This window comes from Poecile atricapillus, chromosome 1, assembly GCF_030490865.1.
Source record: "Poecile atricapillus isolate bPoeAtr1 chromosome 1, bPoeAtr1.hap1, whole genome shotgun sequence".
Lineage (NCBI taxonomy): Eukaryota > Metazoa > Chordata > Aves > Passeriformes > Paridae > Poecile > Poecile atricapillus.
In genome coordinates, this window is record NC_081249.1 from 1,459,746 (window position 1) to 1,483,946 (window position 24,201).

Below are 24,201 nucleotides of genomic sequence, written 5' to 3' on the forward strand. Positions count from 1 at the left end.
TTTGGGCACTTCTGCAGCCCTGAGAGAGGGGAAGGCAGCAATTCTCCTTTCTTTCTTTCATTCTTTTCCACAGCAAAGGAGACTCCTGCAATGGGCAAAGGAATTGTTCTTGGTGGAGCTGCCCTGCGAGGCTCCAGCCCACAGGAGAGGCCTGGGGGACATCAGGTGTGGTCCCAGCTGCAGGTTCGGCTCTCCCCTGGGTCACTCAGGGGCTGCTCGTTCAGGGCAGTGAAGCAGATAGAAACCATCCAGTCAAAGGTGAATTTTGGCCAGAATTGTGAAGCAGAGACTAGGGTCAGCATGTTCAAGGTGTTCCAACAGGCCTATTTCATCCCAAAATGCAGCAATTTAGACTGGTATTGCTGTAATTGTGTGACCTACACTGCTTCCCAAAATCCTACAAATCTTTACTATCGATGGATGCCTTTTCCTTGGAATAACTACTGACTTTCCAGCATGCAAGACACACAAAGACACACACACACAATTTAAGAAGGAGTAAATAATGCAATACAATCATTATAAAAGGATTGGCCAATAGCAGAACTTAAAATCACACCGCAGAATCTCTGCTGGTTTTTGCTTTCCCAGCTTGGCTGTTGCCCATCACAGAAACAATAAACAGAGGCATCTTCTGGCTACTTCATTCTTTTTGCCACATCCAAATATGCATATTCAATCTCCTGGTCAGCAGGGCACGTGTTTGTAAATTCATCTCTCGCATACGCGTTTTTCAAGTATCTGGAAATCCCTGTCATTTCGGGTGGGAAATGAAAATTTCGGTATTTTTTTGCAACGACCTTTCATTAAAAGAAAAGAAAAAAGAAAAGAAAAAAGAAAAGAAAAAAGAAAAGAAAAACATCATTACACATATAATGTGCAAAATCCCAAACATCCCAAGCCTACTCTTTATGCCCAGTTTTCATTTCAAGTTTGTGAGTCTGGTGGTGTTGGGAAAGAAGAGGGAAAGACGTAAAAAGAAGACATGGGATGAAGGAAGCTGCTGAACTCCCTTTAAAGGATTTGTTTGTGTCTATATCTATATATCTTGCTAAAGTTATGCAAAGCCATGTGGAGCAGTAGAACAAACTGGAAGAGATACAGTTTAACCCAGCAAAGTTAAACCAGAATTAACAGAATAATCCTACAGGAATAAATTGGCCCATACTTGGAAGCTTTCAGTGAAATAGGAAAAGATTGAATTAAACCCCTTCATTTCAAATGATCAGGGCAGACAACTCCTGGCTGAGCCCTAATCCCTGCCTGCAGGGAGCAAGGCTGATGTGACAGGGTGGCATTCCCTCCTCTGTCCTTCTCCAGGCATTCACCTGACCCGAGGGGATTCTCCCCCGTGGCTGCTTCCCAAGGTTTTCTGTGCCTGAGTGTGGGAAAGGGCTCATCCCTGGCTGCTGTCTGTGATAGGATCAGCCAGGAGATGGCTGGGAAAAGTTTTCACTGGTGGAGGTGTTGGAAAGCGATGGGATCCCCTCTTCCTCTGACAGAGCGGGAGTGTAACAGGAAACTTCCTAAAGTGACCTTGTTTGAAAATCAATGGAATTCCAGTGTGGTCATTTCTCTTCCAGAGCCTTGCAGAGTAGAATCCCAGAATCCCAGAATCCCAGAATTACAGAATGGTTTGGGTTGGAGGGACCTTAAAGCTCATCTTGTTCCACCCCTGCCATGGCAGGGACACCTCCCACTGTCCCAGCTGCTCCCAATGTCCAGCCTGGCCTTGGGCACTGCCAGGGATCCAGGGGCAGCCCCAGCTGCTCTGGCAATTCCATCCCAGCCCCTGCCCACCCTGCCAGGGAACAATTCCTGCCCAAGATCCCAAGATCCAGCCCTGCCCTCTGCCACTGGCAGCCATTCCCTGGCTCCTGGCCCTCCAGGCCTTTGTGAAAATCCCTCTCCATCATTGTAGGCTGTGACCACACCAGTCCCAGGCCACTGGAGCTGTTCAGGTGTGTGTGGATGCTCCAGAACCCTGCAAGAGGACACTTGGAGCCTTGCCTAAGAGGCAGTGAATGGAGGTCACCCTGTCAGAATTGGAAATGAAACATGGAAGAGACAGAAATTGGGATGGACAATACAATAACCTTCCTTGGCTGTGGTGATGTGCACTTTGCATGTGAAGTGCAGATGAGAACACTTCTCTGCAGCCCTGAATTCAGCACTCATTTCACCCCTTTGGCTGTGAGAAGCTCAGCCACTGCAGTCACAGCACAGATATGAAACAGCCCCTGCAGACCTGCAGCCATCCAAGTGAGGATCACCCTGGCTGTGCTGCAAGGAAATGGCCTCAGTGTCCCTGGGTGTGCACTCAGGGAAAGGATCCCTCTGCCATCTAGAAAAGCATTTCAGCTGCTGTGCTTCCCTTCTCTCCAGGAGGCTAAAAAAGCAAATGCAAACCTTGATTATGTGGAGCTTTGGTAGGAGGTTGCAATCTGCTAAAGTGAGCTCATCTCCATCCAGGAATTTCCGGCTGGAAACAGTGATCTCCTCCGTGCTGTAAGCATCGATTTCATCGGGCAAGGGGCTATTTAAATAGTTGTCCAGCTTCTTCAGGGCTTTAAGCAAAGATTTTTCCAAATCTGGGTTAAGACAATAAAAAGATCATTCAAGCCTGTACCAAGGTCCCTGTGACACCGAGCGACTCCTGCATCCTGTCTCCTGGCAGCAGCCCAGACATCTGGCTGTGCCAACTCCTGCAATTCCTTGATCCCAGGCTTAAACCTTAATGCTGGGATAAGGGCTCTAAGGAGCTAAAGGCAGTTCTGGGAAAAACCATCCTGGGGCCACGTTACCAGGAATGGCTCCTCAAACCCTCTCTCCCAGGAGAGGATTTCTCCCTAATGTTTCATCTCACCCTGCCTTCCTCCAGCCTAGAGCCATTCATGAGGGTCCTGCTTTAGGGATGTGCCAAGGGGCTGGAGTCCTCATTATTTCTGGAGATAGGGAATCTCTCACTTCCAGAGGGCTTTTGGCAAAGCTGTGGGGAAGGTGCAGCCTCCCAGACCCCGAGCTGAAGGAGTGAGGTGGAATTGGTGATCCCATGGGCACAGCAGTATTTGCTTTCACCAACTCCTGGAATCCTCGATTAAAGGAGGCACAAATTTCCAAAGCCTCCACACTCTGGAATATCCCTGTTTAACCTGAGCTGGAAATGGGACATCTCCAACAGTGTCCTACAACTGCACAGGTCTGGTTTCTCCCTCCCAGGGCTGACAACAGGACTGCAGCACCTACTTTCATTTGCATCTTTTCTTGGGTTCTTTATAAACGCAGAGAATTTTGCAAAGACGTCATTTCCTGCAGAGTTCGACTCGGGGTGCTTCGGTGCAAGTTTGGGATACCTGAGAAGTTCAGGGAAATAAAAAGAAGTGACTCAATTATCTTTTATTTTTGTCTCCAGTAATTAATACACATTTGTTTGTAGGGTGACCACACAGAGCCACACAGGACTCAAAGGGAACCATCCTAAACTAAAAATTACTTATTTTAAACCCTACCTAAATAATCTTTTCCTGGGGACAATGGGAAATGAGGCTTATTGCTGCAAGCACCGCCCAAATATCCCAGGGTGTCTTCCAGGCTTTCTCCTCCAGTGGTGAGGCTGCCTGGAATGTGGTTCCTGGAGGGAAAATCCCCACTTGAAGGAGCTGCTGCTCCTCTCAGGCTCCTGGCCCAGCTCACACGGGGCATCAGCAAGCTGACAGCACCATTCCAGGAGCTGGAGCTGCCAGGGATGCATAAAAATGGGACAAACTGGAAGCAAGCAGCTGCTTCCCTGGTTTAAGTCAGGATTGGCTGCTTGAGAAGGGAGTGCAAGGAGGGGACTGATATCCCAGAGGAGAAAAGCTCTGTGGGGTAGGGAACACAATGCTGGGACAACGGAGGGCAGAGGGGTTTGGGGCGAGGTGGGAAGAGCTGCTTGGATGGGGGAGGCCAAATCCAAAACTCAGACCCTTGTGCAGCCTGATGGACCCACGTGGACACTCTGAAAGAGCCCCAGCACATCCACTGTGCACGAGGTGCTCACTGCCCTCGGCTTCACAGAATCCCAGAATCACCAGGGCTGGAAAACACCTCCAGCACCATCCAGTCCCACCATCCCCACCCCAAACCCCCTCCCCAAGGGCCACAGATGAACACTGCCAGAGATGCTGATCCACCCTGGGCAGCTCATTCCAATGCCTGACCACTCTTGAATGGAAAATCTTTTTCCAGTCTCCAATCTGAACCTCCCTTGGCATAACTCGAGGCCATTTCCTCTCATGCCTTCACTTGGGACATGGCAGAAGAGCCCGACCCCACCTCACTGCAGTGTCCTTCAGGTGGTTTTAGAGAGCAGCGAGGTTTCCCTGAGCTTCCACCTCCCTTTGCTCAGGAAGAACAATTATTTGTGTGGTGTGAAGGGGGAGCCTCAAGCAGGGAAAAGGTTTCAGCAGCAGCCCCCAGGTTTCCACAGGATGGATTCCATGCCCTGGGAATGACCCAGCAGCGAGCTCGGGATGAAGGACAGCAGTGGGAGCGGCACAGCCGTGACTTGGGGACAACCTGGGGACACCCCAGTGACACCCCCAGCTCCAGCTCTGTTCAAAGTCACCCCTGGGCTGGAGCAGCCCCTGGGGATCCCCCCATGTGCAGCCCCCTGAGGGGAGCGGGAATGCGGTACCGGGGCGGCGCCAGCTTTTCCTCCAAGAACTCCTCGATCTTGTTGACGTCGGTTTTCACTTCCCCATCAAAGGTCATGAACGGGGGGTTGGTGCCTGGGGCCAGGTTCTGCAGGTCTGCAGGTTTTCTGGGAAAGAAAAAGCCATGAAAAGTTCCTCTCCCTCCTTTTTCTGAGCCCCTTTAGGCACTGGAAGGGACTCTGAGGTCTCCTCAGAACTGCTTCTTCTCCAGGCTGGACACACCCAGCTCTCCCAGGCTGGCAGAAAAGAGTCACCCTTTAAAATCCTTGTTTTGGAACAGTTGTGCTACAAAGGTAAAATCTCAGAATTAAAAGGCACAATCTCACCTTTTCAGATCCACAGTTGTGACATTAAATATGACACCTTTGAGCCACAGGATCATAAAGAGGCGCTGAGAGAACGGGCAGTTCCCAATACTTTCCCCATCACTGCCAGCCTACAATTGGAAAAATTACAAATTATAAACACATCTGTGTATAAATCACAGCAGTCCCTCCAAAGGAAACAGCCTCCACCTCATTTATCTATGTGGACACAAATCTGCACGAGTCACTGCAAGATTAAAATGAGTTCAATCAGTTTATGAGCACAGGAAAGAAACAGAGAAATATTTATCAGCCTAAACAGAGATATATGATGTTTAAAGCACTGAAGGGAACAAGCAGAATAAATCAATTATTATTGATAATAATCAATTATTATCAACCCAAAGGGCTGAAACCCTGAAGAAGGTGGCTATGAACTGTTGCTCTGAGATAATTTATATTGCAATTTGTTAAGAGGCTTTGTTAAAATGAGGCAAAGTCTTGCAGAGGTTCTGCTGAGTGAGATTTCGTGTAACACTGCAAGAGACTGGGGGTTTCATTTTTAAGCCCTTCACATGATTCTCCTAAAACACAGCTTTAAAATTTAGATTAAATCAGGGGCAGGAGTATTAAAACCCCAGTGCCTTACAGTTAATAGGTTAATTCTTTAAGGTTTGCAGCCCTTATAACCCAACAAGACACGAATCAAACCAGTTCTGTTTGTCCTGTTTCCCTCACTCAATGCTTTTGGAGTCAGAGGCACGGGAAATATTCCTTTATCTGTGCTGAGAGGCTCTGACACCCAAGAGAGCACCAAGTTTAGCCTAAAACCACGGAGACACCTTCTAAAGTAAATAAACTGGGAATGTGAGTGTGCAAGTTAGAGTTATCCTGAATCACTGGGTGAAAAAGTAGAATTTGGAGTTTTAGTTATAAGTGAATTCAACATGGAGACTTTGGGGTGTTGTCTCTTCTTGTTCTTCTTCTTCTTCTTGTTCTTCTTCTTCTTCTTGTTCTTCTTCTTGTTCTTCTTCTTGTTCTTCTTCTTCTCCTTGTCCTTGTTGTTGTTGTTGTTCTTCTTCTTGTCCTTCTTGTTCTTGTTCTTGTTCTTGTTCTTCTTCTTGTTCTTCTTCTTCTTCTTGTTCTTCTTCTTCTTCTTCTTCTTCTTCTTCTTCTTGTCCTTCTTCTTGTGTTTCTTCTTGTTCTTGTTCTTGTTCTTGTTCTTGTTCATGTTCTTGTTCTTCTCCTTCTCCTTCTCCTTCTCCTTCTCCTTCTCCTTCTCCTTCTCCTTCTCCTTCTCCTTCTCCTTCTCCTTCTCCTTCTCCTTCTCCTTCTCCTTCTCCTTCTCCTTCTCCTTCTTTATGTTTTTGGGTAATATGAGGGGATTGGATAAAGAAATCCACATTGCAGCACACAGGTGTTGGGTCATGGGGTCACTAAAGAAAATAAATGACTTGGCATTTGATTATTGGGTAAACAGACACACAAAAGGCTTTGGAGAGTTTCTTCACCTCTCCATTTTCCTATTATTGTCTTAGTGTGTGGAGCTCTTTGTGTGTATGTAATATAGATAAGGAAAGAATAAACAGCAGAGCCCGAACACGAGAAAACTGCCTCTCAGTCCTGGGGAAAAGAAGCCAAGCACCGGTGTCACCGTGACACAAAACTATCAAACAAATCTCAAATACAGCAGCAAAAGCTCCTCCACATAAACCAACACACCACACAGTGCTCACCTTCACAAAGAGCTCGATGGCTGGAAAAAAGGGCCTGGCCTGGAGCAGGCAGGAGCTGGAGGGGTGCATGGCAAGGACTGGATAAATTCTGCTTCTCCCTCTGAACCTGAGGAATCTCCCTGGGTAAATCCCTGTGCTCTGTGCCCCACAAGCACCAGGAAAACCAGGAGTGCCTCCAGCACTGCTAGGGGAATGAGAACTCTCAAAAATGCTGTAACAGCTGGACTGCTGGGCTGGAAAAGCCTGGTTTCTATCAGGAAAGCTTTGTTTGTAGGTGGCAAAGCTGAGAGCTGCTCAAAAGCTGCCATTGTGGTTTTCCTCCTACTCAGAGCAGCTGCTGGCAGCCAGGACACACAGAACTGCTGTGGATCTTGCAAAAAATGATCCTGAAACGCTGCCAGCATGGCTTAGAAAGGAGCTGAATGCACAACAGCTCCATTTGGCTTTGTGCTGCCTCTGATGTTACTCACCCTGAAGGGCAGAGGAGGGGAGGAGGCTCGTGGGGACCCCTCGGTGCTGGGATGGGCACCCTCACCCTGTGCCAGGGAGAAACAGCAGCCTGGGGACACCCCTGGGGATGGGCCCTGTCTGGAGGAGCAGGCAGGTGCATCTGGAGAGGAGCTGGATCCCAGCAGCTCCTTCCCAGCTGCATCTCTGGAAATGGAGGAGTTGCCACGATCCTGCTGTCCTTGCTGTGTACCCAACATGGTCCCACGCTGGTTTGGATGGGGAGGGATCCCAAAGCCCACCCAGAGCCACCCCTGCCATGGCAGGGACACCTCCCACTGTCCCAGCTGCTCCAAACTCCATCCAAACTGGCCCTGGGCCTTTCCAGGGCTGGGGAATCCACAGCCTCTCTGGGTACTCTGCTCCCTGGGCCTCCTCTGCGCTGGAGAGTGAAGAAAATCAGAGGGACTGAGGCACTTTGGGCAGCTGAGGTGACCAAGGGAGCTCCTGAGGATGCAGGGAGGGGACAGGGAGAGGCCTCGGTGACACCCCCAGGGATGTGAGCTCTGACAGGGACAGTCTGAGGGATTCTGCTGATCCCAGCTCAGAGTGAGCACAGAATCCCAGAATTACTGAGGAGGGAAGAACCTTCCAGGACCACCCAGCCCCTCCCAGCATCACCCCAAACCCTGTCCCCAAGGGCCACATCCACACTCCCCCAGGGACAGCGACTCCAAACCTCCCTGGGCAGCTCATCCCAAGGCCTGACCGCTTTTCCAGATAAATTTTCTTTCCAAATCTCCAACCTGAGCCTCTCCTGGTGCCATTTGAGGCCATTTCCTCTCCTCCTTTCCCTGTCCCCTCCTGCCAGGGACTTGTGCAGAGCCACAAGGGCCCCCTGAGCCTCCTTTGCTCCAGGCTGAGCCCCTTTCCCAGCTCCCTCAGCCCCCTCCTGGTGTTTTCCACACCCTAAAAATGTCTTTTTTTCTAGACACAATTGTGTTTTTACAGTGTGCTGTGACAGATACCCTCTTTTAACTAAAAAAAATTAAAATAAAATATTAAAGATAAGGTTTAATTTTAATTTTTCTTTGATTTTAAATGCCCCCCTCCATCCCTGGAAGAGTCCAAGGCCAGGCTGGAGCACCCTGGGACAGTGGGAGATGTCCCTGCCTGTGGCAGGGGGTGACACTGGATGATCCTTAAGGTCCCTCCCAACATGAAGCACTCTGTGATTCCATGAAAAATATATAAAAATAATTTTAACATATTAAAATTATATAGTGTCTGTATAAAACCTTTTAAAAATCCAAAATTACTTCTGTCTGGCAATAATACTGCTGTTAAAAAAATCATAAAAATTAAAATTTCAATTAATTTTTGTTCACTCAATGCAACTCTAATGCACTTATTAACATTTTATGTTATATTTGGGTCAGATCACATCCAACCCAAAGCTTTTGACAAGAAGAGATCACCTGGAATTTTCTGTTTTCATTCCATGGCCTCAGGCTGGAGAACAAACACCCAAACCCTGAATTTTACAGAATCCTTTTGATGCCACCTACTGGGCTTGAAATGTTGCTCTTGAGAGAACTCGAGATGCTGAAATTGGAATTCCAGGCTGAATTTTAAGATACAACAGGAGCAATTAAAAATACATTTTCAGGGAAAAAGTACCAATTTTGTCACTTATTATTCCAATGTTTTTCAACAGCTCCAGAGCTCTGCCTACCCACCAATATCCAACTCAAAAATCAGATATTTCAGCTGCTGTTTATTTCCTCAGCCAAAAAGCAGGAAAAAAATTCCCCATGTTTAAAATGTAGCTGGTGTTTTCTGCAGATAAATTTCATTTTTGGTACTTCCAGGGGTGACTCTTGCTGAGTGTGACATTCCCAAAGGGAAGTTCAACAAGAGAGGTGTGAAAACAGCAGCTGGACACTCCTTCAGGTTAAAAAAAATATATATTTTCCCTTCATTTTTTTTTAATTTAAGAACAAAATAAACCCTTTCCACTATCCCAGGTTGCTCCAAGTTTTATTTAAGTTGGTCTTGGGCACTTGCAGGGATGGGGCAGCCACAGCTTCTCTGGGAATTCCATTCCAGGGCCTCACCACCCTCACAGAGAAAAGGGAAAGGGAAGTTTTATTTTCTTCATAGGGAAAGAAAACTTTGGAGCAGCTTCCAGGCACTCAGTACTGAACAAACACGGAATGAGGAGTATTTAAATAATATTTTTTTAAGTGAGGAGTCTGCTCCTGACTTCAAATCAAACAGAAATTCCATTCACAGACCATTAGCAGGGGTGTGGGAATACCAGAGGGTTTTTGGAAGTGTTTTTATTAAACCCTGTGTAGATTAAAAGCTTTTGGTCAAAGCTGGGCCTAAAAGAGACACCAAGGGGAAGGGGATGAAAGGAATCCAGAGCAGCTGAAGGTGATAAAAGGAATTAACTTTCCACCAAAGGTGATGGAAGGAATTAACTTTGCACCTGCAGAGCTTTAGTGAGCACAGGGCTGCTCTGAGCTGGGTGCTGCTGATCAGGGATCAGGAGAATTGGCTCAAGGTTGAGTTTATCTCAAACAGAGCATCAAACTGAGCCAGGGCAGGGCTGCTCTGATCCCACCTGCACAAATCAGGAAACTCTTGCTTGTAACTTTTTAAAAATTCTTTTTGTTCCTTTTTTCTCTCTCTTGATTCTGCTTCTTCTGTGATTTTTTTTTCACTCCTGGATTTCTCAGTCTCCTCTGAGCTCTCCTTGGGGATGTTCCCTCACTGGGAATTCTGTTTATCCCAGTTCCTTTGGGATGTTCCCTCACTGGAATTCTGTTTATCCCAGTTCCTTGGGGATGTTCCCTCACTGGAATTCTGTTTATCTCAGTTCCTTTGGGATATTCCCTCACTGGAATTCTGTTTATCTCAGTTCCTTTGGGATATTCCCTCACTGGAATTCTGTTTATCTCAGTTCCTTTGGGATGTTCCCTCACTGGAATTCTGTTTATCCCAGTTCCTTTGGGATATTCCCTCACTGGAATTCTGTTTATCTCAGTTCTCCAGGTCAGGACACAAACTCCAAAGCTCGTTGGGATTTTGTTTCTCCTGTTTATTGGGATGTTATCACAAAACCTGGCAGCTCTCTCCAGACTTCCTGCACAAGTTTAATTCACTGCAATCTGGCTCATTTCTTTCTGATGGTACAAAAATGGCCTTGTGCCTCACTTTGTGCCTCACTTTGTGCCTCACTTTGTGCTCTGAAAGCACAGAATGGCCCTGAACCACTCAGTTCTTTCATCTTTATACTCATTCTTACCCAATTAACAAGAGACACGTAAATTATTTTAATTAATGACCCGATGACCCAACACCTGAGTGCTGCACTGTGACATTTTCTATCCAATCACTCACTAGTACCCAAAAACCTCTGGAAGAAGAAGATGAAGAAGAAAGAAGAAGGAAAAGAAACAACATTCTAAACCCTCCATCTTGTCTTCTGCTCTCTAAACCATTTTAAACTTGAACTTTTTCACCCAATGACTTAAAAAAACTCTGTAATTTACACACTCACACTTTTAGCTTTTCCTATCTCACTTTAACAGTTGTTTTTATGTATCACCATGAAAAGATGCTCATTAATTTCATATTGTATGAAATTCAGTGTTTTTCTGGATCTCAGAGCTCAGCATCAGGAACAAGGGCTCACACTCTGTGTCTCAGACTCCAAAATTGCTCCCTGACATTTTAAATCTTGGCCAGGTTTATCCTGGCCATTGATTATCTCCTAATAACCAACAATTCTTTTTTAAGCCTTCCCATTCTGTTTCTGGAATTTGATATTCTTGCTTTCATGCAGAGTTGGAGTCAATTTACTGCCGTTGTTTTATTTTAGATTTCATGACTTGTATGTTCAATAAAGCTCTTAATTAGAAATTGTTCTTGGAATGCTCCTGGTGCTCAGGCCACGATCAGGATTAAAAAAGGGTTGGATATTTATGGGATGTCTCCCTCAGCCCTGTTCTCCTGTACTGAGCAGAGCTCCCAGCTCAAGGGGGTGACACCAACTGGAAATTCTAATTCTCTCTAGACAGCAGAGAGGAAGATGAGGCTGAAGCTGTAATTTCATAGAATTATGGAATGGTTTGGAAAGGAACCTAAAACTCATCCAGTGCCAGCCCTGCCATGGCAGGGACACCTCCCACTGTCCCAGGAGCTCCCAATGTCCAGCCTGGCCTTGGGCACTGCCAGGGATCCAGGGGCAGCCCCAGCTTTTTGGGAATTTTATTCCAGAGCCTTTTCACCCTCCCAGGGAAGGATTTTCCCTCTGGATCCAACTCCCTCTCTCCCCTGTGTGCCCAGAGCCAGCTCAGGACACAGAACATTTCTTCTCTCCCTGCTTTATTTACTCCCCACGGGCTGCTGGGTAAGTAATTACTGCAGAAATTAACTTAATCACCCTGTAATTCATTAAATGTTTTTGAGGGAGAAATTCTCCTTCATTAAGAAACAACTTTGTGGCCCTCAGCTTTTTACCTTTGAGCAGGTGCTTTATAAATAATGAGAAACAAAAGGCCCAAACTCAGTCCTGCTACTTAGATCAAATACCCACTTAAATTTGATTTTGATATTAAAACCTGCCCAACATTTCCACACCCTTCCAGTTCTGATAAATGTTATAAATAAATGAACTATTAAATGATAATTCTATAAAGTGAGCAAAAACCAAGGGAGAGCAGGTGAAAATTAAAATGTGAGATGTCTTGGATTGCATTTTTAGAGGCTGTGGTTTAGTACCATTCACCTTATTTACAATTAAGAGATGAAAAGTTAAATTTATGTGTGAAGGCACTCTTTACAAAAGAGGAAAATGAACAAATTCTGTGATGTTACAACTCTGCTGTTGTCTTGGGCCAGGCCCCTCATGGTGTCACATGAATTTATTAAAAAATAATTAAAAAAAAAAATAAAAATCCCTAAAATCCATGAAACTACAAAGGAAAAATTCAAATTTCAGGTTTCTTTTCTCTAATGTGTCTCCCTACACCAGACCTGCATTTAAAGCCACTGCAGTAACTCCAGGATTTAGCAGAGCCTGGGGCAGTGCAGGGAAAATGAAATGGAAAAATAAATGGGGAAATGAAATTGTGGACTGAAAGACTGAAAAACTTGAGCTGCACTTCAGCAAAATTGAAATTAATCTTGCCCAATTTGGGAATATCTTTCTCCTGCAGGAGTAATTGCCATTTTGCAATTTTGATTTGAATTTTGAGTCATCCTTGGTTTGTGCTTCACTCCACCTCCAGCTGATTGGAGTCATCACCATTTGGTTGCTTTTTCAGCAGATGATGAAAATAAATTCTTGTCAGAAGAATGATTTTAGAATGATTTTAGAATGATTTTAGAATGATTTTAGGATGATTTTAGGATGATTTTAGAATGATTTTAGGATAATTTTAGAATGATTTTAGGGTGATTTTAGGATGATTTTAGGATGATTTTAGAATGATTTTAGGGTGATTTTAGGATGATTTTAGAATGATTTTAGGATGATTTTAGAATGATTTTAGGGTGATTTTAGGATGATTTTAGGATAATTTTAGAATGATTTTAGAATGATTTTAGGATAATTTTAGAATTATTTTAGAATGATTTTAGGATGATTTTGGGATTATTTTAGGATGATTTTAGGATGATTTTAGGGTGATTTTAGGGTGATTTTAGGGTGATTTTAGGGTGATTTTAGGATGATTTTAGAATTATTTTAGGATAATTTTAGAATGATTTTAGGATGATTTTAGGATGATTTTAGAATTATTTTAGGATAATTTTAGAATGATTTTAGAATGATTTTAGGATGATTTTAGAATGATTTTAGGATGATTTTAGAATTATTTTAGGATAATTTTAGAATGATTTTAGGATGATTTTGGAAGGAAATTCCTCCCTGTGAGGGTGGGAGAGCATCCCTGGGAGTGTCCAAGGCCAGCTCAGCCCTCTGATCACTCCCTTTGAGCCTTATCCAATCTTTAATTTGAATTTTCAAGATTATTTTCAAGCCCTTGCCAGGAGAAGAAGCAAACCTTGAGCTTTTTAAGCAAACCCAGAGGGGGAATCAGAGCCAGGAGACGCCGCCCAGTTCCAGGTCAGTGGTTTGGATCTCCCAGCAGCGATTCCCAAACTTCCCCGCGCCGGGAATTCCGCAGGGTTTGAGTCCCTGGGAACATTCCCAGGTCACAAGCAGCAGCCCAAATGCTATTACCCATTTATCCTGTTACAGGAATTATCCTTAAATCCCTCCCTGCTATTCCTAATCCCCGTTTAATAACGTGGCGAGGCGCCAGCTCAACCTGGAGACAAAAAACCTTCACATCCCTCGGAAATTCTTGTAGGGAATTACTTCAACAAAAGGGTTTTATATTCCTGAATATGTTATAGGGCTGGGAAAAACGGATTAAAGGGAATTTCTGTGATACATCCTGTTTTACACTGCACTTTTAGTGACCCTGCAACACAGCTGGGCTGCTTCAAGCTAAATAAAAAAACTGTAAAAGAAAAATATATAAAAACTATCTATATACTTCTATATAGATAAAAAGCTATAAATGATAAGTTATAAATGATAAGTTATATTATATATTATATAATATATAAGTTCCTTTATAAACTTATTTATTATATATATTATACATTTATTTATTTTTGTATTATATAAAATTATATAAAAACTATCTATATACTTCTATATAGATAAAAAGCTATAAATGATAAGTTATAAATTATAAGTTATATTATATATTATATAATATATAAGTTCCTTTATAAACTTATTTATTTTATATATTATACATTTATTTATTTTTGTATTATATAAAATTATATAAAAACTATCTATATACTTCTATATAGATAAAAAGCTATAAATGATAAGTTATAAATGATAAGTTATATTATATATTATATAATATATAAGTTTATTTATAAACTTATTTATTATATATATAATATATATAATATATATATTATATATATTCTATATATATGTATTTATTTTTGTATTATATAAAATTATATCTAAATTGATGTGTATATCAATTTTATAGATGTGTATAAAATTATTACGTAAATTTTATGTAGTAAATACAGTAAGAACTGAAATTATAAATATAAGTTAATATATATAAATGGTATGCAATACATAGAAACAAAACAATATATATAGATTATATGTATAAAATACCTGTGATTTGTGCTGGAAACCAATAAGTAAAGAAATAAGAAATAGTCAGATAAAGAAGTTATTTTGTACAGTTTCAGGTAGAAAATACTTTGCCAATAATATTCCTAATTTAAATCAAGAGGTAAAAGTGAAATATTAAAAGAAGAGGGGAGTTTTTTTCACCTCCAAGAATTTGTGATCTTTTGGTCCACATAGAATAAAATAAATCCTGTCAGCTGCAGTGGGAAGGTGCCCTCCAAGAACATTTAAAAATGGAATAAAAGGACCTTCCATTCCCAGATTAAATTCCAATTCCAGGTTATTCTCCATCCTGCTCTTCCCAGCACCTCCCTTCTTTGGGAAATGAGGAGAAACACAGCATTGCTAATTAAAATAGAGCTTTTAATGATTCACTGCAGGAATGCTATTTAAAACCCACTGGATGATCTTCGTGGACAGGATTGTCCCTGTGATCCCAGATCCTGGAGAATCCCCTTGGAGCTCCTGGCAGAGGGAGCTGATGGCCTTGCTGGTGGCTTTTTTTTCCACAGGCTCCAAAATGTTGAAGTCTTTTGGGTATATTTGGGCCCTGTTTTGAGTTTCACCTGCTCCATTATAAAAAAACTGATTTATTTTTTTATTATTTTAAATTTTTTTATTATTTTTAGGTTTTTTTTTGTATTTACAAACGCTCCTCTTCTCTAAGAGCTTTTAAAAACCATTTCCAAAGCAGCCACCAGGGAAATGTCAATGATTCACCAAGACACAAATGGGAATTTTCCTGCAATTTGAGCCAATGTTTAACTTGTTTGTACCTGCCCCATCTGAATAACTCAGAGAAGGCTTTGCTTTCACTGCTCCTGTTCTGCTGTTTGACTCTGAGCTCTGAAAACTCCATTTCTGAATATGTGCAATATTCTTACATGTGCTCAAATTTCAGCACAAGGAGAGAAATGAAACAAAAAGAGAAATTCCACCTTTGTCCTTCTGCCTGCAACAGCAGTGCCAGGCTGTCAAAGCAGTTTCCTTGGAGAAATTCGGTATTTTGAGGAAGGAATTAAAACCTTTCAGTGCTGACAGTGCTGTCATTGAGAGCAACTGGAATGGAGTCATTGAGTTGAGTTTTTATCAGGAAATAATCAGACATTGCAAATGGAAATGCAGTCAGGGCCTTATCACAGGGGGACATTTTATCACCTCAGCAAGGAGATTTTGGGTCACCTTCCCAAGGGTGAAGACTTGGGCAGAGGCAGGGGGACAAGCAATTAAATTTTAAATAATCAGGGAATATCCTGAGCTGGAAGGGATCATCCAGTGCCAGCCCTGGCCCTGCATAGACCCCCCAAAAATCCCAGCCTGGGCATCCCTGGTGGAGCTCTGGCAGCCTCAGGGCTGTTCCCATTCCCTGCTCAGTGCCCCAAAACACTCAGGGGAAAAAAAAGAGGAAGCTGTAGAACCTTTCCAGGGGAAAAATAGGGAATAAACTCAGTGATGGCACAGGAGGAAGTCTCCACACTTCACTTCCCCTTCCATCAACTCTTAATTTTTCCTTTCTCTGATTCCCTTTCCCAGCTCTCTCTGGTTAAAAACTAAAACTGCAATCACCAGGAATAAACATCCTGAAAAATCCTGGGCATGCTGAGAACTTCCATTATCACTTCTGCTTCACAGAATTTAAACTAACAAAGAGTCATAAATATGGATTTGCACACAACACTGGCAGAAAGGCCTTACACTGGCAGGTGGTATTTCCATAAAAATCTCACTGATGGAATCCCAGAATGGTTTGGGTTGGAAGGACCTTAAAGATCATCTCATTCCAAACCCCTGCCATGGGCAGGGATACCTTCTACTGCAATTTTTTTGTTTAAAGAAGGCTCTTTTCAAAGTTTCCCCTGATGTTTTTAATAATTGGATTTTAGTATAGTTATATTTTCCAAGTTATTGGTCAAATCACTTTCCAGAAAATCATTCCCCACACTCTAATGTTTTATATTTGTGAATGCCTTGAGTTCTCTAGACTGGTTTGTTGTTCTTTTACAGAAAACATCAATCAAGCTTCAGATTGAACAGGCAGAGTGAAAAGTCCCTGGCAGAGCTGCAGGATAATCCCCTCATCCCCAAATGATCACATTTGGAAGAGCCCTCCAAACTCATCCAGTGCCACCATCACAACCTCTCAACCATGTCCCACATCCAGAGGAAACACTTCCAGGGAAGTTCCAGAGGAAGGCTGAGGTTTTCTAACAGGATTTAGGGACTGAAGTTTAATTTCAGACACCAGGGACTGAGATCACAAGGAAAACTTCTCCCCTTGGCCCTGTTCTGTGCTGCCCACAGGTGAGAACAGGTTTTATAAAGACAAAATGCAGGAGCACAGGCTCCATGGGTGGAATTTGGGCAGCTGGCTGATCTCATCAGGAGACTCTGCTGGTTCCAGCCAGCACAAAATCCAAGCTGTGCCCTGGGCTTGGATCAGGAGAGGGTTCCCTGTTTAATGAAGGGCTTACACAGCACGTGATTTTAAGCTTGTGCTTAAAGCAAAACACATGGTGTGGGGCTTTACTGCAGCAGTCAGCTGGGAGGAAATAAAAATAGGAATAGGGCCAGGAAGCTTTGAAGACCTTGACTTCTTTCAATTTATTTTTAATTTTTTTTATTTTTCTTTTTCTTAAAACCAACCTTCAAACCACTGAGATCAGCCCTGGGAGTGAAGAGAGGCCTGAGGCCTGGACAGGCCTGGGGGAACATGGAGATTTAACATTTCCAAAACACCAGTAAAGAATGATTCCAGCAGGTATTTACCCAAAGAGGTTGTGGTTCCCTTATCCCTGGAATTGTCCAGGGCCAGGTTGGACAGGGCTTGGAACAATGTGGGATAGTGGAAGTTGTCCCTATGGGATGGGCTTTGAGGCCCTTTCCAACCCAAACCAATCATTGATTCTGGCTAAACCATACAAAAAATAACTTAGATGCAACTTCATATTTCTGATCACTGATTTCTATCTGTGGATTTATGTCAACCTGGGAAGGGAGGTTGGGCTGTCAGTTGTCTAAATCCCAGGAATCACCAAGGTGGGAAAAGCCCTTGAGGATCACCCAGCCCCAGCAGCATCACCCCAAACCCTGTCCCCAAGGGCCACATCCAGACTCCTCTGGGACACTTCCAGTGACTCCAAACCTCCCTGGGCAGCTCATCCCAAGGCCTGACCGCTTTCACAGGGAAAATTTTTGTTGTGATCTCCAATCTGCCCCTCTCCTGGTGCCATTTAGGGCCATTTGGAGCCCTGGGACACAGCAGCAGAACCCGACCCCCCTCACTGCCCCTCCTGGCAGGGAGTTGTAGAAGGATCCCCCTGAGCCTCTTTTTCTCCAGGCTGAGCCCCTTTCCCAGCTCCCTCAGCCATTCCTGGAATCACAGAAAGGTTTGGGTTGGAAAGGACCTCAAATCCCATCTCATCCCCAGAAAAGCTGCTGCTCACGGTGCCCCCAGTACACCCAACAACCCGGAGAGTTCCCAGCGGAATTCGGAATGCCAGTTCCTCTTAAGCTGCTTTAGGGAACCTGGAATTGCCATATTCCAGCTGAAAAAACCACTCAAAGGGAGCTGTGAGAGAGCAAACACCCACAGGAGGGGAGCTAGCTTCCTGCTTTGGAAGAAATGCTGCTTTGGTGCTTTTTGTGCAGCCAAGGAGCCCAAATCACACAGCCCTGGGGCTGTGCTGGTCCTGCTGGGCAGAACTTTATAACCTTTTTTTTTTATTTCTGGGATAACTTTCACTGAATCCCTGAATTCCTGAGGCTGGAAAAGCCCTCCCAGCCCATGGAGTCCCAGCTGTGCCCCATGCCCACCTTGTCCCCAGCCCAAAGCTTTCAGAAGTCCTCAGTTAAAAAAGCAAAAAGGTCTCATTGAAGATGCAAATGAAAATATCCAAAGGAATGGTGGAGGGGAGCAACTTACAGAAATATGACAGGATTTTAAATGACAGGATTTTTAAAGTTAAATCTTAACTTTTCTTTTCAAGTGGCAGTGATGTGGCACCTGAGGTCCTGAAGAAGATCCAAGGAGTGGAGCTCAGGAAGGATAAAAACAGGGAGTGAAGAGAAGGGAGCAGAACCCTGTTTGTGGAGCTGGTGGAACTCTGCCCACAGAAATCTTTAATTTCACTTATTGAGATCATTGAAATACTGAGCTCCTGGGGTGAATCTGCACTAAAAAAAGGTCCATAAACAGCTGCCCACCTGGATTTGGACACAGCAGTTATTGGCTGTATAAACCCCACTCACCTCAATCAGTTACACCCTGAGTGAGGTGGAAAAATCAAGATTTTCAGCACCAGCACCTGCTCAGTGATGCCAATGCCAAAGTTTACAGCAAGCACCAGGTGCAGCACAAACTCCACTCAATGGGAATCCAGGTGTTCCAGGCAGCTGAGGGTGAGAAATTCTTACCTACAGCACTCACAGCTCAGCTGCTACTTTATAATTTAAGTTCTATTTAAGGCCCAGATTCACCACATCAGACAAAAGAAGACTTTTTTTTTATTTTTTCTTTTTGTAGGAAACTCCCATTCCCATTTAAGCTGGGGGCACAGACTCTGGAGGCAGGGATGGAGTTGTTCCCATTTCTGTACTCCCAGAAAAGCTTTTCCTTTCTCATTTTTTAGTCCTTTCTGTAACTCTGCACAGCTCAGTGTAAAGTCACTCAAGGATATCTCAGGAGAGGGGCAAGGAAATTCTGCTGCAGATAAATAACCCTTGGCTCTGATGGGAATGAAATCATCCTCTGAATGCAGATAAATGATTTATCCAAACTGGATAAATCCCCCTGCTTTTCCTTGGATAAAATCTATCACCTTGTGCTCATGGTCAGCTTTGACTAAAATCCATTTAACCCTGAAAATGAAGAAGAAATGTTTTGGGAGATGAGCAAGGCCTTGTGCTCCAACTGGGTTGTTTGGCCAAGTGTTTGTGGTACAGGGAAATCTTTAGGAATCTTTGGAATTTTTTTGGAAGAATCAGTTGTGATTCTGTTGAATTTTCCATCTATAAATAATTAAATCATTTCAACTTAGAAATAAACTCTTAAGTCTTAGATAAATGTTCTATTGCATAAAATTAATGGAGTGAATTTTGGTGAGAATTCAGGTATATTCAAATGGTTAAAAACAAATAAATGTGGACATTTACAGAAGTTTTCTGATCAATAAAAGGCTTTTGCTACAGAGAGGGGTAAAAAGCCCTTGAGGAGCAGAGAGCACAAGGTACCAGGGACACTGAATTCCCAAGGAAAGGAGATCAGGATGACCTTTGGGGAAATTTACCTTTGAAACACCTGGAATAATGGGTATTCTTATCTAAAGAAAATAACTGCTATTGTTCCATGGGCAAATGGAAATCAGGGAGCAGCCAGGGAAAGCCTCAAGGGAATTCTGATGTTTTGTTCTTCCAGGGTTTTTTTTCCCCTGAGGCTGATGCTTCTTAGAACATTATCACTGACAGAGCACCGAGCATTTTAATGTTGGCCTGACCTAGGATAAAATTCCCTCGAAGGGGAACTGCCAGGATTATTTCAGCACTATTCCTGTGTTGTTTTCTTGTGCATTTTCTCCCACTTAGGAATTTATTTTTTTCTCTGTATTTGTATTGTGCTATCAAACCATGGCATGGCCATTTTGGTGCCATTTGGCTTTTTTTTCCCCTTTTCCTGGAGAAACTCGTGCCAACCTGTAACTAAAAACAAATCCAATCCAAACTACAAAAATCCAGCTCCAGGTGAGGCTAAAATACTCAAGCTTTGTAATACAGAAATAATTAGAAAAGCAGCTGGATTGTTTTCTACGCATTCTTAAATTACCAATATCAAACCCATCACAAAAATGCTCCTCCCTTCTCCTTCTGCCTTTATTAATTCACAAATATTCTCAAAGCCCACATTTAATCCAAATATTTGGGGACCACGGAGTCACAACAAGTGCTCTTATTCTCTAGGCTGCTCTCTCATTTTGGCCATGTTTTTCTCCCATAGAGTGGAAGGCACCAAGTTTTAATTCTAATTTTCATTTTAATGTCAATTCTGGCTGGCAGAAGCAGCCTCAGCCAGCTCAGGAGGTAGAGGATGGGATGGTTTCTAGAGGAGAAGGTCCCAAATGCCTTCTGCTTCCCCAGGTTTATTTCCTTAGCTTTATGTTTATCCCACCCTGCTCCACATTTTAGTCCAGAGGGCTCAGAGAAGAGGGAAGAAATCACCTCCAGATGCTCTCTGCACACTGAAAATCACCATCTGATAAAGACTGTGTGGATGGCTGCTATTCCCATGCCAAATCTCAGGAATTTTGGTGGGATTCCAGGCATAGGATAGAAAGGTTTACTCAATAAAATACCACAAATTAGTTTTGGTTTCCCCCCTTTTTTCCCCCCCATTTCCCTGTAACCCAGATCTTCCCTTCAAACAAACACGAACGGGACAATTACAAGGGATGCTCTTTACTGACTGTGAATTCAGCCAAAATTTGGGACGATTCTCTGAATGTCACCCGTAATTCGTGTTAGAAAATCCCAGCATCACCTTTGAAACGACATTTCCCAGGCTCTTCCCTGTCAGCCCCTATGATGAGAACCCCTCTCCCTGCATTTTGGACATCTGAAAATGCACGGAGAACTCCTTATGTTTCCTGAAGGGATGAGGGGTCAGAGACAAGTTTACATCGGGCGTTAATAACCAAATCACCTTAGCCAGGCCACATTTAAATGCCTCTCACCACAGGGATCCTGGAAGAGGAGATTCCCTACGGAGATTCCCCGGCAGCCCCTCACGCCTACCTTGACGAAGAGGGAGATGTCGTGTTCCTGCTTCTCCTCCTCCTCCTCCTCCAGGGCGCTCGGCGAGCCCGTCCCGTCCTCCCGGAGCAGCGCCCGGTGCCGCTCCCCGTTCAGGCTCCGATCCTCCGCATCCCAGCCGCTCTCGGGGCCGGGGCTCCCGCTGCCCGCTGGCCCCGGGGCTCCTGTCCCCGCTGCCGGTCCCCGCTCCGCATCGCCACCGGGGCCGCCCGGGGACCGGGGAGCGCCAGCGGGGACCCCTTGGGCGGGCAAGGCCACCTGCGCTGCCCCGCGGCTCTCGGCAGCATCCGCGCTCCGCTCCGCAGGGACCGAGCCTGCGGGGGCTGCGTCCTGCACCGCATCCCTGGGGACTGTCCCAGAAACCGGGGCTGCCTCCTGCACCTCATCCCTGGGGACTGGAACTGCCTCCTGCACCTCATCCCTGGGGACTGTCACATCTGCTGGAACTGCTTCTTGCACCGCATCCCTGGGGACTGTCACATCTGCTGGAACTGCTTCTTGCACCGCATCCCTGGGGACTGTCACATCTGCTGGAGCTTCCTCCTGCACCTCATTCTCGGGGACTGTCACATCTGCTCTAGCTTCCTCCTGCACCTCATCCCTGGGGACTGTCCCAGAAACCGGGGCTGCCTCCTGCACCTCATCCTTGCGGACCGTCCCTGCGGGGGCTGCGTCCTGCACCTCATCCTCAGGGACTGTCCCTGCCAGGGTTTCCTCCTGCACCTCATCCCTGGGGACTGTCACATCTGCTGGAGCTTCCTCCTGCGCCTCATCCTCAGGGACTGGAACTGCCTCTTGCACCGCATCCCCGGGGACCGTCCCTGCTGGAGTTTCCTGATGCACCCCATCCTTGGGGATTGTCCCCAACGCCTCCTCAGGGACTGTCCCTGCTGGAGCTTCCTCCCGCACCTCATCCTTGGGGACTGTCCCTGCCGGGGCTGCCTCCTGCACCGCATCCTCGGACCCTGCTGGAGCTTCCTCCCGCACCTCATCTTTGGGGACTGTCCCAGACTGGGTTTCCTCCTGCACCGCATCTTTCGGGATTGTCCCTGCTGGAGCTGCCTCCTGCACCGCATCCTCAGGGACCGTCCCTGCCGGGGCTATGTCCCGCACCTCATGCTTGGGGACTGTCCCCAACACCTCCCTGGGGACTGTCCCAGATGCGGTTTCCTCCTGCACCGCATCCTCAGGGACTGTCCCCAGCGCCTCCTCAGAGATTGTCCCTGCCTGAGCTGCCTCCTGCACCTCACCCTCGGGGTCTGTCCCCACCGGGGCCGCGCCTTCCTCAGGGACTGTCCCAGCCGGGGCTGCCTCCTGCACCTCACCCGTAGGGACTGTCCCCAGCGCCTTTTCGGGGACTGCCACATCAGCCGGGGCTGCCTCCTGCACCGCATCCTCATCCTCGGGGACTGTCCCCGCTGGAGCTGTCGCCGCAGCCTCCTCGGGCTCTGTCGGGGCTGCCTCTTGCACCGCATCTTCAGGGACTGTCCCCGACGGGGTTTCCTCTCTCAGAGCTTCCTCGGCGTCTGTCCCGGACGGGGCTGTCGCGACAGCCTCCTCGGGCTCTGTTCCCTCTGGGACCGTCTGTCCTAGCGCCTCTGCGGGCTCTGTCCTCGATGGTTCTGCCGCCTCTGCTTCCCCGGGCTCTGTCCTCGATGGCTCTGTCGCCTCTGCTTCCCCGGGCTCTCCTTCCGTCGGGGCTTCCTCCCTCACCGCCTCGGTCACCTGGGGCTCCGTCCCCGCCGGGGCCACCCCCACATCCTCGGGCTGCGTCCCCGCCGGGGCCACGGCGCCGTTCTCGGGCTCCGGGGCTGCCTCTTCCTTCGCCGCCTCCGTCGGAACCGCGGCCGCGTCCTCGGGCTCCGTCCCCCCCGGGGCTGCCCCTTCAGGCTCCGTCCCCGCCGCCGCTGCCACCGCCTCTCCCTCGGGCTCTGCCCTGGCCGGCGCGGAGCCCTCGGGCCCGTCCATCGCCCCCGCGGCCCCCGGCTCCCCGTCCGGCTGCCCGTGGTCCCCCGGGCTGTCCCCGCCGGGCTCCCGCCGCTCCGGGCTCGGTGTCCCCGGGCTGTCGGGGGAGTCGCCGGTCCCGGGGGGCTCCGGCGCCGCCTCCGCGCTCACCCGCGGCCGCTCCGCGGGCCCGTCCGGGGGCTCGGCCGCGCCCTCGGGGCACAGCCCGGCCCGAGCGCCCCCCGCCGCCGCCTCGTCCTCGCCTCCCTCCCGCGGGACATCGCTGCTCTCCGGGGGCCGCCCCGGGCTCTCCGCCATGCCGGGCTGCCCGGGACCGCCGCGACGCGCGGGACGAGCCGGAGCAGCGGAGCGGCCGCGGAGCAGCGCCGGGCACGGCCGGGGGGAACGGGGCGGGGACAGCGCGGGGCCCGGGGCGGTGGGGCCGGGGCTGCGCTCCTCCCCTGTGCCCGCCCCGCTCCGGGCGCTGTCCCTGCCCGGGTACAGCCCCTGCCCGTGAACTGCCCCTGCCAGTGAACAGCCCCTGCCCCGCTCCGGGCACTGCCCCTGCGCGGGTATAGCTCCTGTCCCTGCCGGGGTACAGCCCCTGTCCTTGCCCGGACACTGTCCCTGCCTGGGCACAGCCCCTGCCCCGCTCCGGGCACAGCTCCTGTCCCTGCCCGGACACTGTCCCTGCCCGGGTACAGCCCCTGTCCCGCTCCGGGCACTGCCCTTCTCCGGGCACAGCTCCTGTCCCTGCCCGTGAACAGTCCCTGCCCCGCTCCGGGCACAGCTCCTGCCCCGTCCCGCTCCTGGCCGGGCACAGCCCCAGCCCAGCCACGCTGTGCAGAAGCCACGGGGGGCACCGAGCGCTGCCCCGGCCACCCCCGCCCCGCAGGCACCGGAGCCTTTGCGGAGTGGCCAAAAATCTTCTCTTTGTGCGTGTGTGTGGATGTCCCTCGCACCCCACCTCCCCAAACCCCCTTTGTGGCCGGGTGTCCCTGGCACTGCTGCCCCCAGCCTGG

The 24,201-nt window shown here is 47.1% G+C and overlaps 2 protein-coding genes across 7 annotated transcripts in view; both read right to left on the minus strand.

Moving 5' to 3' along the window:
• LOC131581151 (trifunctional purine biosynthetic protein adenosine-3-like) overlaps positions 1-24,201 on the minus strand; it is a 310,961-nt gene that overhangs the window by 44,724 nt on the left and 242,036 nt on the right. The window lies entirely within an intron of this gene.
• CLIC6 (chloride intracellular channel 6) lies at positions 104-23,588 on the minus strand. 6 transcript variants are annotated; one of them, XM_058843146.1, is made up of 8 exons: positions 21,959-23,588; positions 21,695-21,784; positions 21,218-21,649; positions 5,021-5,130; positions 4,676-4,801; positions 3,247-3,353; positions 2,410-2,591; positions 105-800 (listed from the first exon to the last, which is right to left on the minus strand). In XM_058843146.1, the coding sequence occupies exons 1-8, from the start codon at positions 23,495-23,497 to the stop codon at positions 639-641; spliced, it is 2,748 nt and encodes a 915-aa protein (XP_058699129.1). In that variant the 5' UTR covers positions 23,498-23,588; the 3' UTR covers positions 105-638. The 6 variants fall into 6 exon arrangements, with proteins under 6 accessions (XP_058699102.1, XP_058699129.1, XP_058699149.1 ...); XM_058843119.1 differs by having other exon boundaries at positions 104-800; positions 21,218-21,784; XM_058843166.1 differs by lacking the exon at positions 21,695-21,784.